This window comes from Balearica regulorum, chromosome 3 (genome assembly GCF_011004875.1).
Source record: "Balearica regulorum gibbericeps isolate bBalReg1 chromosome 3, bBalReg1.pri, whole genome shotgun sequence".
Lineage (NCBI taxonomy): Eukaryota > Metazoa > Chordata > Aves > Gruiformes > Gruidae > Balearica > Balearica regulorum.
In genome coordinates, this window is record NC_046186.1 from 73,128,653 (window position 1) to 73,142,826 (window position 14,174).

The following is a 14,174-nucleotide window of genomic DNA, read 5'->3' on the forward strand; positions in this document are numbered from 1 at the left end:
CATTAAGACTTCAGCCATTTGCTTACATAAAAGTCATCTTTTACTGCTGAAAAGAATGGGGGGAAATGAACAGATGCTGACATTCAGAATGATTGGGATCTTCAGATATTTAATGACAGAATGACAAACAATCTAATTTTTCTCCTTCCTGTGAACTGAGTTCGCAATAAAAAAAAAACACAACCCAAACTTTAATTAAAAATGATCTCTTCTGCTTGGGAATAGAGAGTCCTAGGCAAAATTTGGTCTGCGTGGAAGGCACACCACTTATTCTACAGGTATCCCCTTTATTCTGAAGAATTTCTAGTGGAAATGGTCTTGCTTTTTAGAATTCCCTCTATCAGGAGAGAAATTGAGCTTCAAGATGCAAATGAGTATTTTTAAGGCATGAAGCACCAATAAAGATATTGCATTCATATTGGCAGACAATCAAAATGCATCTCATCTGATATGCTGTCCTAGTTTTGCTATTGCAAAATCAAAGCACACAAAACTGAAGAAACTTAAGATGGAGCAGTTAAACAACCAAGAGGAGGAGAATTCCTTCAATTTTTTGCTTTAGCTTCAAAGCTTATTCTACCTCCTATAAAAGGAAACAAAAAAGCTCAGCCGACTATTAAGTCCGGAGCCCTGTACAATTAGTAATTTAAAGTTCTATGGAAGCAACATCCTAAAGACAGATAAATCTTGAAAAAGTCTGCTTCACCTTTGCCAAATCTCTTTATAGTTTAAATGCTATCCTGTTCAGATCACATTTGACTTCCAGAGGGACTTTTAAGCAGAAGAGTGAAAACAACAAACAGCATGGAAACAGGGCTATTACCTATGACACTGAATGCTGTCAGGATTTCACAAGGTGAAGTCTACTCAATTACACCATTCAGGTAAGTTAAACCTTGAGTACATATACTCAACTGTAACTCATTAGAAGGTTTCGATATCTGCTGAGAAAACAAAGCACAGCCAATTATGCACAAAACTTCCTAAAGACTATGGACTATGTGTCCTGCTATAATGGTTCAGATATACACAGGAAAGTAGTAAAGCATAGATGAACTTTTAACTACTTGATATCTAACACATTCGGGATAGGAGATTAAAAGGTGAAAGCCACCCTGATAACAACAACTAAATCCCTTTAAGTACAGAGAAAATCAAAGATATTGGCCTGCAGTGACAAATGAGGCCACCAGCAGCTTACGCTGACCATTGCACTTTGAAATCCACAGCAAGCACAATTGCTCCTTGTGGGGAACACATCCACAAAAATCCAGCAGCGTGCAAAAGGGTGAGCCTGAGGTGGAATTCCCACACATAAGAGCCAGGCCACCAGCCAAGACTCAAACACATCAAGCAGCTGGAACAAGTGTCCCCTGATCAGCACCACAAACTCAGAGGAACAACTGGAACGGTGTGAGCAGATGAGCATAGGTGTATGCAAGAAATAAATTTAAGATTTTACGTCACTCAGCACTGTGCTTCTGCTCTTGTGCCTACCTCATCACTCAATTTCCCCTGCAATACAAAAAACTATCAAACAGCTTAACTATTTTCAACAGATCCTAATGTCAAGGAGAAGGGTCACATTAGCTGGCTCTTCTGTAGTCAAAAGCAGTGGGTCCAGAATCTGACCTCCCTCCAAGGTTTGTATTGGAGTAAGCTATATACACTTTGTAACTTTTCTTCCTACACAGTAAAGGAACCAAGTTGATGTTCACCTCTGAAAACAGAGTAACAAAGGCTCTGTTCTTACTTGCTCAAAGTGTTCCTTTATGGAGGGCACAAAATGCTTCTCTAATTAAGGATAATACCTGAGCAATATCAGTCTGCCTCAGAAACATTTGCTTTTAAGTCTCGTAGCTAAATCAGAGTTAGAAATATTTCTAAGTAACTCTGGAAATAGAATATTATATTTTTTTAAAGGAATACAAGGGATACACTTCTCAAGTTAAGCTAGTGAACAATCCCAAACCATAACTTTGGTGACTCATAAGGTTTAAGTTTTACACTAAAAGTAGTGTCCTCCTAATATTTTTATGGACTTCTCTCCCTCTTAAAACTGCAAGATCTAGAACAAACCGCTGCTTATGGGCATAGAACAGCAAAGGCCTGCCTCTGGCACACTAAGTCACCAACTCCACAACACTCTCCTCTGATTTTAACCCATCAAGCCTAGGACTGGGGACAAAGAGTATTCACGGAATAGTAATTCTACTTATAATCCAATTAGTGAAACATGCCACCTATAGTTTAAGTATTTCCATTTTCACAATTATTTTATGTATTCAGAGAATTCAATGCAGTGTTGAAGTTATTTTGTCTTTATCTCTAATTGATAAAGATACTAAGTCTGTGAACTCCAGTATATTTGTATCCACAGATTTTTGGTTCTTCAGAAAAACCTTTAGTTCTATTCTTACATGTCACTGTATCAATACTAGAAACAACATTTAGTATATGTGTATAAAATTCTCTCTGTTCCCTCACTAGTGGTTACAGAGAATAAAGATGAGATGGAAGTGTGGTTAAGAAAATTCCTGCTCAAATTAATCTGTTCTAATCAATAATGGTTTTGAAGTTAAAATACCTGAATTGCAGACTGCTCAAATACAGAGAACATATTCTATAAAGCAGCTGATAAATTCCCCAAAATCAACCAGGACTGTAATATTAATTTATTCACATATTAATGAAATCTAAAACAGGTTAGCTCATTCCTTGATTTAAAACTATTTTAAGACCCTTTCTAAAAAAAAAAAAAATGCTTCACAGTTCCTCAGATCACTTACTTGCAATAGTAAGTGAAAGCTTGACAAGATGCACCTATACTTGAAGATGCAAGGAAGACACCAATATCCACCTCCCATCAGCTGGTAGGCAATGAAAGAAGCATTATCATTCCTTTACTTCTATACTCTCATAACACAAATGCAGAAGAAAATGAAGATTGACTTTTCTCCCACTTTTAGCATTTACTTCTCAATGAATATCTCTTCACTGACTCTCAGTCTTTCTGGTCTACACCTCATTTCAATTAAAAAACACTTTTGCAGTTCTAAAGAGTACGTGGCTCCCGCCTTAATGAATTCTTGCACATATATTTTTCATAAAAACCTTAGCAGGTAAAGCATCCTGTAGGTCAACAAGCACTTTTTGGTTGTGTTTTTATCTTGGAGCAATAGAATGAAACTTGCACTTCTTGCAAGTTTCACTCCTTCCCAAACAGTGCTTTTCAAACTGGTTTCACTAGGCAGAAAGCAAGAGGCTGGTTTCACATTGGGAATGTGCCTGAGTCTATCCCTTCTGCCCGCAATCCTCCAATCCAAAGAGCAAGTAATGACAGGAGATGTAACTTCTGCAGTGTTGTTGGGTCACAGAGCTAACTTATCAGCTGAGGTTCAGGGCTTTTAGCCAGTTCTACCAAGAAGCATATTCATCTTCATCTAATTAGGGGAGCACAAGTGTTTCAGCCTTTGCATGAAACATCTTCCCTTAGGAAATACGTTTTTCTGTCAGTGTTACTGCTTCCTCTCACAATAACTTCACAATTTTGCAATACTTCACTTAATTACTTAGAAAGCAATTCACACTCCAAGAATTCACAGGTGTAGTCATAGATAAGTGCCAGTAAACAGGTTTTATCAAATCATTACCCAAACTACAACATCATGTTGCCCAAAATTACCAGTGAGTAACTTCTGAACAGGTGTATTTTGATCTCTCCTTTTCCTCCAATCCCAATCCTTACTTTTAGGCCTCTTTTTGTGTTCTCACCTATACTACCAATATGAGAGTAATTAACAGCACCACTCACCCTTCATTCTTCATTTAAATCAACTTTATCACCTTTTTAAAACCTAAATTTATGAAGTTAATGCTGTATTTGAAAGTACCCTTACAAGCACTGTGTGGTCATTACTGCCACTCACACTTTGAATTAAGTTATCTTGGGAGTTCATAATAGATATCATACAAGCTACTTCAGCTTCTTTAAACCTTAGATACTGAAGTTCTAATTTTTAAACTCATAGAGGACAACCCTCTTAAGGCAACTAACCTTACAGACAGGGTAGTGAGCATAGAATCATTTTGGTTGGAAAAGACCTTTAAGATCACGAAGCACTTAACCTAGCACTGCCAAGTCCAACCACTATGTCCCTAAGCACCACATCTACATTCTTTTCAAATACCTCCAGGGATGGTGACTCAACCACTTCCCTAGGCAGCCTGTTCCAGTGCTTGACAACCCTTTCAGTGAAGAAATTTTTCCTCATATCCAAACCTCCCATGGTGCAACTTGAGGCCATCACTTGTTACTTGGGAGAAGAGACCAACACCCACCTGGCTACAACCTCCTTTCAGGTAGTTGTAGGGAGCAGTAAGGTCATCCCTCAGCCTCCTTTTCTCCAAGCTAAACATCCCCAGTTCCCTCAGCTGCTCCTCATAAGACTTGTGCTCCAGAGCCTTCACCAGCTTCCTTGCTTTTCTTTGGACACACTCCAGCACCTCAGTGTCTTCCTTGTAGCGAGCGGCCCAAAACTGAATGCAGTAGTTGAGGTGTGACCTCACCAGTGCCAAGTACAGGGGGACAATCACTTCCCTAGTCCTGCTGGCCACACCACTGATGTTACAAAGGGAAATAAAGGTCTACTTTCAGACTAATATAAGCAGCAAAGAAAAAAAAAAAAAAAGAGATTTACCTACAGTTTAAAGAGGATTAAATCTTTTTTTCTAGCAAGATGGCCTAAGCCCAAAAAGGTCAGAGTTCAGTCAATTTCAGGACAGAGAATTCAATTCATTCTCTTCTGCTGAAGAGTAAGGTTCAGGCAATGGCACTGTAGATTAAAGAATCTACAGGGCATCTTTTAAAAATAAAAATTTAAACACATATGTTATTACATGGCTTGGATAGTACCATATGGCTTTGGTACCATATGGCTAAGAACATATGGGTAGTTCACTTTTTAGTGAACAAAAAGAAGCAGGGTTACTGGTGCTTTGTTCCACAAATCAATTCTGCTTATCTCAGTCACTTGGAAACTATTAGTGAGATAAATTCCTGTACCCTTTAGTGTCCCCATTTGAAACCATCTTTTGGCAACACAGAAGCAGTAGCAGGTAACTACAGTATTACAAAGCTTCTCTCAAGAACAAAACCTAAACCTCCCCCTCAAAAAAAACCCCAAACAACCAACCCACCCTAAAAAACCCATCAAGCAGCACAGAATTTTTCAGTCCCAGAGGATACAGAACAACAAAATAGAGCTCATGCCAGGTCTCTCTCTAGATCTGCAGTCAGTTGCTGTAAACTGTCAGCACACTAGTAACCCTCTACAAAACTTATATATTAACTTGAGATAACGTGGACTGAGCAGCCATACTTCACATCACTAACACAACTTGAACTGACACAAAGAACAACCAGAACAGCCAGGCCACCCACCAACAGAAAACAGAGCTTTTTTTCTTCCCTCCCGCATACCTGGTTCCCACCAGACTTCTGAATGGTTCCAGCAGCTGAATTAAAACACCACTTTCATGAGGTACACTAAATCCACTTCAGAATATAAAAGGATACAGCCTTAGTGCTCCGGTCTGAGTCCCGATGGCCAGTATTTTCTGAACAGGATCAAATGCCAAAGCTGAAGGTTGATAGGGGAAACCATGGCGTACAGTCTAACAAGTCAGAGCATCGCAGTAATGATGGTTCAAGCAGCAGACCAAAAATAAACAGAATCAATATTGTGTGTTAGGAAAGAGGATTCAGTGTTAATCACAATTAAGAAAGGAACTACAGAGCATTTTAACAACAGACTGAGAGAAACAGTTGTCTTATATGAACCAATTATGAAAGATTTTGTCATAATTACTCATTCATCTTTGATCACCAAGTGACAGACATACTTACTGAAACTTAATTTGAATCCTACATTTCTTCTGTACAAAGACTGTATCAACTCAGCATTTTATTTTTTCATCTACCTCTTTTTCTGAGTAATCTTATTTTCAGTTCTAACAAAGGCACTAAACTATTAAAATCCTAGGAAGTTTGGCAACAAAGCCAGACTTGTCATTAAAACTATTACCAATTACTAGACCTGCTTTTCTGAGAATCACTTCAATTTCAATCCAACAGGCCCCACATGACAATGCAACCTGTCTCAGAACATTAAGAAAAAATACAACCAAAGCTCCACAGAATCAATCTCTCACCCTCTGCTTCCCCCAAAGAGAAAAATACAGCCCCCAAAATAGACAAAACAAAACAAAAAAACCCCTCAACCATGGCATTCTTTCTTAATATGAAGCTATTGGCACAATTAGCTTTTTGGTTAGCCAGGACTAGTTCGGTAATTGACCAAGCAGTAACTCCATTACACTTCTCAGGCTGCAATTAATCAGACTCAAGAACATAATAAAGTGTCATCTACTCTTATGTTGCATATGTTTAACAGAAATAAGCCACACAAATGCTAGCTTTTTAATTTCAAAACCTTTAGTTGAAAGTAAAGTTATTTTAGGACCTCAAATGCAGAGCAAACTTCTGATATACTCTTTTTACTTCACTGAAGTTGCAGGCATACCCCACAACTCTCAGTATTTCGCAATTAAAGTCTAACCGTTAACAGCTCTGTTCTTTTTCACGTCCTTCATGAACAACTCACAAAAGTGGCAGAAATGCCTGCAACACTAGATAAAACAAGGAGGAAAATCCACAAACAAGCTCATCCATATCAAGCTAGGCCATGGGTGCATTGTAAAGATAAAAACAGGTATTGATATTCAAATCAGTTTTTATTCCTCTTGGTACAGCTGGTGGATTAATTCGCTGCATCATTTTCTGAAGGGTGCAGACACAAACTGCAGTTATTGTATCACACACAAACAAATAAAAAAAAAAACCAGGAACTTTTCCTCTGTCTCTGGAGAACATTTGCAACAGCAGCATCGGCAACTTGGCAACACGCTGCAGAGAAACCACCACAAATGTCTACAGCCTTTTTTCAGGCGCAATGGAACAGGATAAATGCATCTCCAAATAATGCAGAGCGACAGATCCCCTGTCCTTTGGGCCCATTAGCAGAGGCTTCTACTCAAATGCCGCGATAATCAGATCTGCACTACAGCTAGGTATCGCTCCTTCCCTCATCCATCCCACTCCTTCTAGCCTTCTGCGAAGCCTGCGTGAACACGGTCAATATTACACACATGAAAGCGCCTAGACGACGACAAACCCTGAAACTCTCCAGGAAAGATGACTACGGAAATCCAACAAGACCCGTACAGCTACACCCACCGCTTCCTTCCCTTCTCTCCCCGCATCCTCCTCCCCCCCCTTCCCCGCAAAAAAAAAAAAAAAAGAAAAAAGAAAAAAAAAAAAAGAATAAGAAATCCAAACAAGTAAACAGGAGCGACGGGCAGGCTCGGCGAAGTCGGTACCGAGAGGCAAAGCCCGCAGAGCCCGTCGCGGCGCTGCGCCCCCTTCCCCGGCCGCCAGCCGGCTCGGGGCTGCAACACTCATTCACCTTGCAGAGCTGGAAGTGCTCGGACTGGAGCGTCTCCTGAATTTCGGTCTCCCGGTTCCCCGCCTGCTGCTGCTGCGCAGCGGACGACGCCGAGGCGGCGGCGGAGACCGCCGTCAGGCCGTCCAGCACCTTCCTGATGTTAAATTTCCTCATGGTCTTCGGCGGCGGCGGCGCTCCCCGCTCCCCCCGGCCTCGCCGCCGCGCTGTCACCGCCGCCGCCGCGCCGCCCGCCCCGCAGGCGGCAGACGAGCCCCCGCCGGGGAGGGCGGTGCAGGGGCGGCCCGCGATCAGGGGCGCCGCGCTCTCCGCCACAGAGCAGCGCTCCTCCTCGTTCGCGGGGAGGGCGGCGAGGCGTCAGTCCGGCAGCGCAGGGGCGCTCCTCATCGGGCTCGGAGACTGGAGCCAAGCAAACACGAGCGGGTCAGCGCACCAGCACCGACGCCGCCGGTCCCAGACGCGCCGCCCGCGACCGCTCCGCACCCCGCGCCCTACCCGCCGGGGCACACGGCTCACCCCGGGCCCGGCCGGCCCCGCCCCGGCCGCCCCTCCCGCTGCCGGGGGTGTGCGGGCTCCCTCTCTTCTCCGCGGAACCTCCGCGTCCCCCTGCGCAGCCCGCCTCACATCGTGGCGGCCGCGGCCGCCGCTGTCATCCGTCTCTGTGTGCGTGCGTGTGTGTGCCGGTCCCCTCCCGCCGCCGCAGTCTCTCCCCCCTTCGCAGGCGCCCGCCCCGCGGCTGGGCTCAGGCACCCTCCGCCTCCTCAGAGCTGCGTGTGCCGCCAGCCAGTCACCAGCGGGGCTTCTCCCGGCTGCTGCCAGCGGCTGCTGCTGCTGCCCGCCCCCACAACCATCCTCCTCCTCCTGCCGCCGCGGAGGGCGCCTCCCCCGCCTCACGGTCGCTCCCCCTTGCCTGACAACGCGGAAGCGCAGCGCCCCGGGGAGGAGGAGCGGCGACGACGACGACAACTACCGCGGCACCCTGCTTGCAGCGGCGGAGCGGCCGCGCATGCGCGCTAAGAGCACCGGCACCCGGATGTGGTGGTGCTCGCTCCCCCCCCCCCACCCCCCCGGGGTACCGCGCGGGGGCCGGGGCGGCCTGAGGGGTGCGGGGGGTTGCGGGTGGGGTGCGGCGGCGGGCGAGCAGGGCGCGGCGTGGCGACGAGAGCACCGCACCGGGCGTGAGCTGGGTGTTGGCTTCCGGCCAGACGGAGGCGGGAGCAGGTAACAGGTGGTGGCGGCAGCGGCGGCCGGAGGCTGCCGTGGGCAGAGCCGTCTCTGCCGCTGGCGCGGCGCTGGAGGCGCACGGAGGCTCCCGGTGAGCCGGCCTGCCGAGGCGAAAGCCGTGCTTCGCGCGTGGTTACACGCGGAAAATCCCCTCAGCGGCTGCGGGTGTGTTGGGGAGGGGAAAGGCTGCGCTTCATCCCGCGGCGGCGGCCCGGACGTCGTGGCGGCTGTCAGCCAGGGCCGGCGGTTTCCGTGTGGCGCTGCCTCACGGTGCGGCGGTGGGGCCGGCGGCACCCGCCGGGGCAGCGGGGAGCAGCGGCGGGGCTGGGTGCGAGGCGAGAGGAGCTTTTCTAACGGCAGTCACGGTTAACGGAGGGGTGCGATCCCCCCGTACCCCCTCACCCTAACCACCGTGCTGGTGAGAGCTGCGCAGGTGGGGCGGCCCCGGCCCGGCAGCGTTACTGTGCGTCGCCAAAACCGGCTGGACCGAGGGCTACCGCGGAGGTAGCTCCCAGCGCCGTCCGAAGTCACTGGCAGCCCTGGCGTTGCAGGGCGAGCCGCTGGGGTTACGAAGGTGCCTCCGTTCATTCTTACGGCAGCAAAACCGATTCAAGCAGGTGGCAGCGAGTTAAACGTTCCTTTCTGCTAACCGCTGTTGTACAGTATTCTGTATTCCGCTTTTATGTTTCTTTTAGCACTATATTGCGTTTTTGGATTATCTAGTCAGTGGTCAGGTAATAGATATTACTCTTGTCTCAGTTGTTATATTGCTGAAGGTAGTGATCATTTGTGACTCTTTCTTGAACTTTCTTCAACTAAAATGAACTGAAAGATCAGTCATCGGTTTTGGAGGGAAAACTTGTAGATGTGATTCAAGACATCAGCTCACATCTCCTAGCTATAGCGTGAATGCCTTAGCAATAAAAGGCTCCCACACAGTAAAATGGTCCTTTTAAGTGATGTTTCCATCCTAATAGCCAGGCACGCTTTATTAGCACAGTAAATGTAATAGTGCACAGAAGGATAAGCGTAACCAGAATGCAACAAAATAGTTACGATGCAGCCATCACCATAACCTCAAAAGTAAAAATTCCACAAACTCTTCTTAGACTTGTATGTCAATATACAGCCCTGTTACCAGCAGGTGTATGATGTATAATCATTTGAAAGAAACCAAGACAGTTTACCTATTCTTACAAAGTGACTGAGTCATGAACTTAAAGAGCTGTTCCCCTGGGTTACCAGGACTGTTGGACACTTCCTCAAATCATCTTGGTAAAATGTGAAAGCATGCTTCCAGAGATGGCAGAAGTCCTAGAAATAAGTAGACTTAAATAAGGATCAGTAAATATCTGATATAAAAAATAACTTCATTTTAGGACAGAAATGTGTGCATTTTCAGTATGTCTTTAATTATCCAGTTTGTAAGTTACAGAAATAATGTCTAATTTTTCCATCTATTCACACACTAAACTGGGAAGAAAACTTCTAGAACTTGGCCATGATTGACTAAATGGTAAACACAGACTGTTACAGGTAAAGACACGTGTGCAGGTATAACTTTAAGAATGTAAGTTATAGTCTATTTGAGTTCTGTTGTCAGTATGTGTTAGGCCAGGCCCTGCAAACACTTCTAGTTAGAACTTTCATAGCACAACTAGCCTCATTGTTTATACTAATGTTAATCACAGCAAAAAATAAACCTCAAAACTGGATGAAGAAGTAAAGGACTTAAAAAGCACTCTTTTTGCGTACTTACGGTCACTTTCATTTTTTTACCTTCTCTGTCCTTGGCCCTTGAATTCGTTCTTTAATTGGACTGTACATTTTTAGAGGAAAGATTGGATTTAAATTTCTGTTTACATTAGCACCTAACACAAGGAGAACCTCATTAATTATTGCAACATTGTATCAACACTTGCAAACATTTAGGCAATTGATAAAATATACACAAGGTTGAGACAACAGCAGTTCTCTTCCCTCACACTTTCTAGTTGATGCCACTCAAGAAATGAATGCTTTCTGGGACTTCAACTCTGCCTGTAAAAAATTCCCTCTCACTGGGACGTCAGTGGAAACAGTAGTAGGCCTTTTAATTTTATAGTTCAGTGAACCATCCCCATTATCTCTCAGGATTTGGCTGCTGTATTTCTGAGCTGCTTTGGGGCCTCCAGCTCTTACCCAATAACCACATCCTGTTTACAAACAAGACCAGTTCTGCTTAACCTCCTTACTTCATGTTGCCCACTCAGACCTTCCGGCTTCTGATGTCTGCAATGTCGTGCCAGTGTTTTATCCCCCAGTCCAAAGGCCAAGTCTCTTGCACAGCTGGGGAAGAAGCAATCAGACCCAACTAGTTTGCAACATCTTTGTACTCAACTGTGACAGAGTCCAGCTGTGACAGAGCCACTGTTAAAGGTTCACAAGTCAGCCCCTAGCAGTGCATCTTCATTGGCTACACAAATCATAGACTCATAGAATGGTTTGGGTTGGAAGGGACCTTAAAGATCATCTAGTTCCAACCCCCCTGCCATGGGCAGGGACACCCTCCACTAGACCATGTTGCCCAAAGCCTCATCCAACCTGGCCTTGAACACTGCCAGGGATGGGGCATCCACAACTTCTCTGGGCAACCTTTTCCAGTGCCTCACCACCCTCACAGTGAAGAATTTCTTTCTAACATCTAATCTAAATCGACCCTCCTTCAGCTTGAACCCATTACCCCTTGTCCTGTCACTACACTCCCTGATAAACAGTCCCTCACCAGCTTTCCTGTAGGCCCCCTTCAGATACTGGTAAACCGCAGTTAGATCTCCCCGGAGCCGCCTTTTCTCCAAGCTGAACAATCCCAACTCTCTCAGCCTGTCCTCATAGGAGAGGTGCTCCAGCCCTCTGATCAGCTTTGTGGCCCTCCTCTGGACTCGCTCCAACAGCTCCATGTCTCTCTTGTACTGGGGCCCCCAGAGCTGGACGCAGTACTCCAGGTGGGGTCTCCTGAGACTGGACTAGAGGGGCAGGATCACCTCCCTTGACCTGCTGGTCACCCCTCTTTTGATGCAGCCCAGGACACGGTTGGCTTTCTGGGCTGCAAGCGCACACTGCCGGCTCATGTTGAGCTTCTCATCAATCAATACCCCCAAGTCCTTCTCCTCGGGGCTGCATTCAATCCATTCCTCACGCAGCCTATGGTCGTGCTTGGGATTGCACTGACCCATGTGCAGGACCTTGCACTTGGCCTTGTTGAACTTCATGAGGTTCACATGGGCCCACCTCTCCAGCCTGTCAAGGTCTCTCTGGATGGCATCCCTTCCCTCCAGCGTGTTGACCACACCACACAGCTTGGTGTTGTTGGCAAACTTGCTGAGGGTGCACTCGATCCCACTGTCCATGTCACCGACAAAGGTGTTAAATAGTGTTGGTCCCAGTACCGACCCCTGAGGAACGCCACTTGTCACTGTTCTCCGCTTGGACATTGAGCTGTTAACCACAACTCTCTGAGTGTGACCATCCAGCCAATTTCTTATCCACCGATAATCCCTGCTGCCAAATGAATCCACTTGGTTTTGGTCATCTTTGCCCGCCTTTTCTTACTGATTCTGTTATTTACTGCTCCTAGAAAAGGAGAAGATCACCTGCTCATTTTTTGATCAGTATTCCACAGATACCACATCAGCAACCACTGTTCCTAAGAGGTATTTGAGTCAATGTGGCATGTAGCATTGGCCTACATACCAGTGCGATCCCACAGACTATCAGTTGGTGCAGGTCAGACTTGATGGGTCTTTTGCCTCAAGGTAATCACAATAACTTCATGGATAACTGCAGGGTGCAGCCATCACTGTGCTTATGGTCTTTTTTTTTCCCCCTTCTTTTTTTGTGGGGTAGTATACTACCAGTGTTAGCATGAAGAAGAAACAGAATGATGGTAGTCCTGCATGAGCCAGAGTGAGTAAAAGCCTACTCAGTTATAATGTATGCTAAGATTTGGTAGAATAATCCCAGAGCAGTGGGTAGGTAGTGAAGTGACAGATCCACTCATGGTGGTTGTCATTAGTTTGTACATAAGCCCCAAAAGTGTTACCGGTTGTATCCAGAGAAGGCAGAGCACTCCAGGTGATTTGTACACCATAATGATTATTGTACTACTCAGCATGGATATGAGAAAAGGACCATCAGAAGTGACCTCAAGATCTCTGCTTGACCTCTAAATGCACTAAAGCTTTTGCCAGTCAGTCAATCCAGGCTTTGAAGACTAACTAAGATGCTTATCTTTCCTGAGAACTTCTTAATGGTGCTTAGTCACTCACACTGCAGAATCAGGATCGACTGAGCCCTAGCCAAACATTTCCTTGCCATAAATAGAAAGAAGCTGGAAAACATTTCTGAACTAATCCTATTCAGGTTGTTCTACTCAAATGTATCGGACAGGGCAGTATAACCACAGGTCCAAGTGAGTTTTGGAATCTTTCCTGGCTGCTGGCAAACTGCTCAAGGTCTCATAACTGTTGCCGAACAAACATCTATGATTTTTTTTTTCCCCCAGTAATTGGCATTAGTGACAAATCCTAAGGAGGACTTCCAGCTACAGGTGAAATTTTTGATATTTCTGCAGCTTAATTTGAATAACCTGTAAACAAGAAGGAAATGAAGAGCATGGTCAGCTCCTGGAAAAAAGCTATGCCATAACCTCAATTGGAGATGAACTGTCTACTGTTTGTAAATTCCCCTATTTCAGAAACATCCAGATTGACCGTGCCTGTACTGATATGATGAGTTCCTGCATCTGGGAGCCTGTATGGTCTTTGGGAGGCTCACAGATCATGGGCATTTTTTATTAAAGATCTGTGGAACAACGTGACTAATACCCTATGTATGTATGCCATTAGGCTGTATGGACATGCATGGCAGAGAGGGGGCACATCCTTCTGCTGCAGAGACTGCACCCAGATTCCTGTACATTCAGCTCAGGTCAGCAAGCATAATGCATACGTTGGTTGGTGAAGTATTAGCTGGAAGGGCTCTGCAGCATTGATCTACCCAACTAGTATAGATAATAATACACCAGTGCCCATGTAGCTGTTGTGTGTTGAGCTAGAACACGGCAAAAGAGAGAGGGTGGCTGTCAGGAAGAATTTCAAGAATTGTTACCAGTTGACCACTGTGGGTCTCTGACTGCTGGCCACTACCAGTGGTATGTGATGAGGTGAATGCACTAGCAAGGGAGAGTAAATAAGGTGAAAGGAATGAATGACAGCAGCACTATGCGATGGAAATGTGAGACTTGTGAAAGAGGTTGTGCACCATCATCCTTAGTAACTCACATGCCTATTTGCACTTTTGTCCCACCACTATCATCTTGGACCAGACAAAGGCGGTGTCAGCTATTAAACTATACACAAAAAATTACTATATCTAATGAAAATATGG

General features: G+C 45.5%; 1 protein-coding gene across 8 annotated transcripts in view; it reads right to left on the reverse strand.

Annotated features, from left to right (window-relative positions):
* Positions 1-8,323, reverse strand: part of STXBP5 (syntaxin binding protein 5) — a 112,304-nt gene extending 103,981 nt beyond the window's left edge. For 7 of the 8 annotated variants that reach the window (XM_075748458.1, XM_075748456.1, XM_075748454.1 and 4 more), the window contains exons 1-2: positions 7,527-8,323; positions 5,579-5,676 (exon numbers count right to left, since the gene is read on the reverse strand). In XM_075748458.1, coding sequence (XP_075604573.1) covers positions 5,579-5,676; positions 7,527-7,679 — 251 coding nt within the window. In that variant the 5' untranslated portion in view covers positions 7,680-8,323. The remainder of the gene's footprint in view (positions 1-5,578; positions 5,677-7,526) is intronic. The other variant, XM_075748455.1, reaches the window with a different exon arrangement.
* Positions 8,324-14,174: the final 5,851 nt, after the last annotated feature.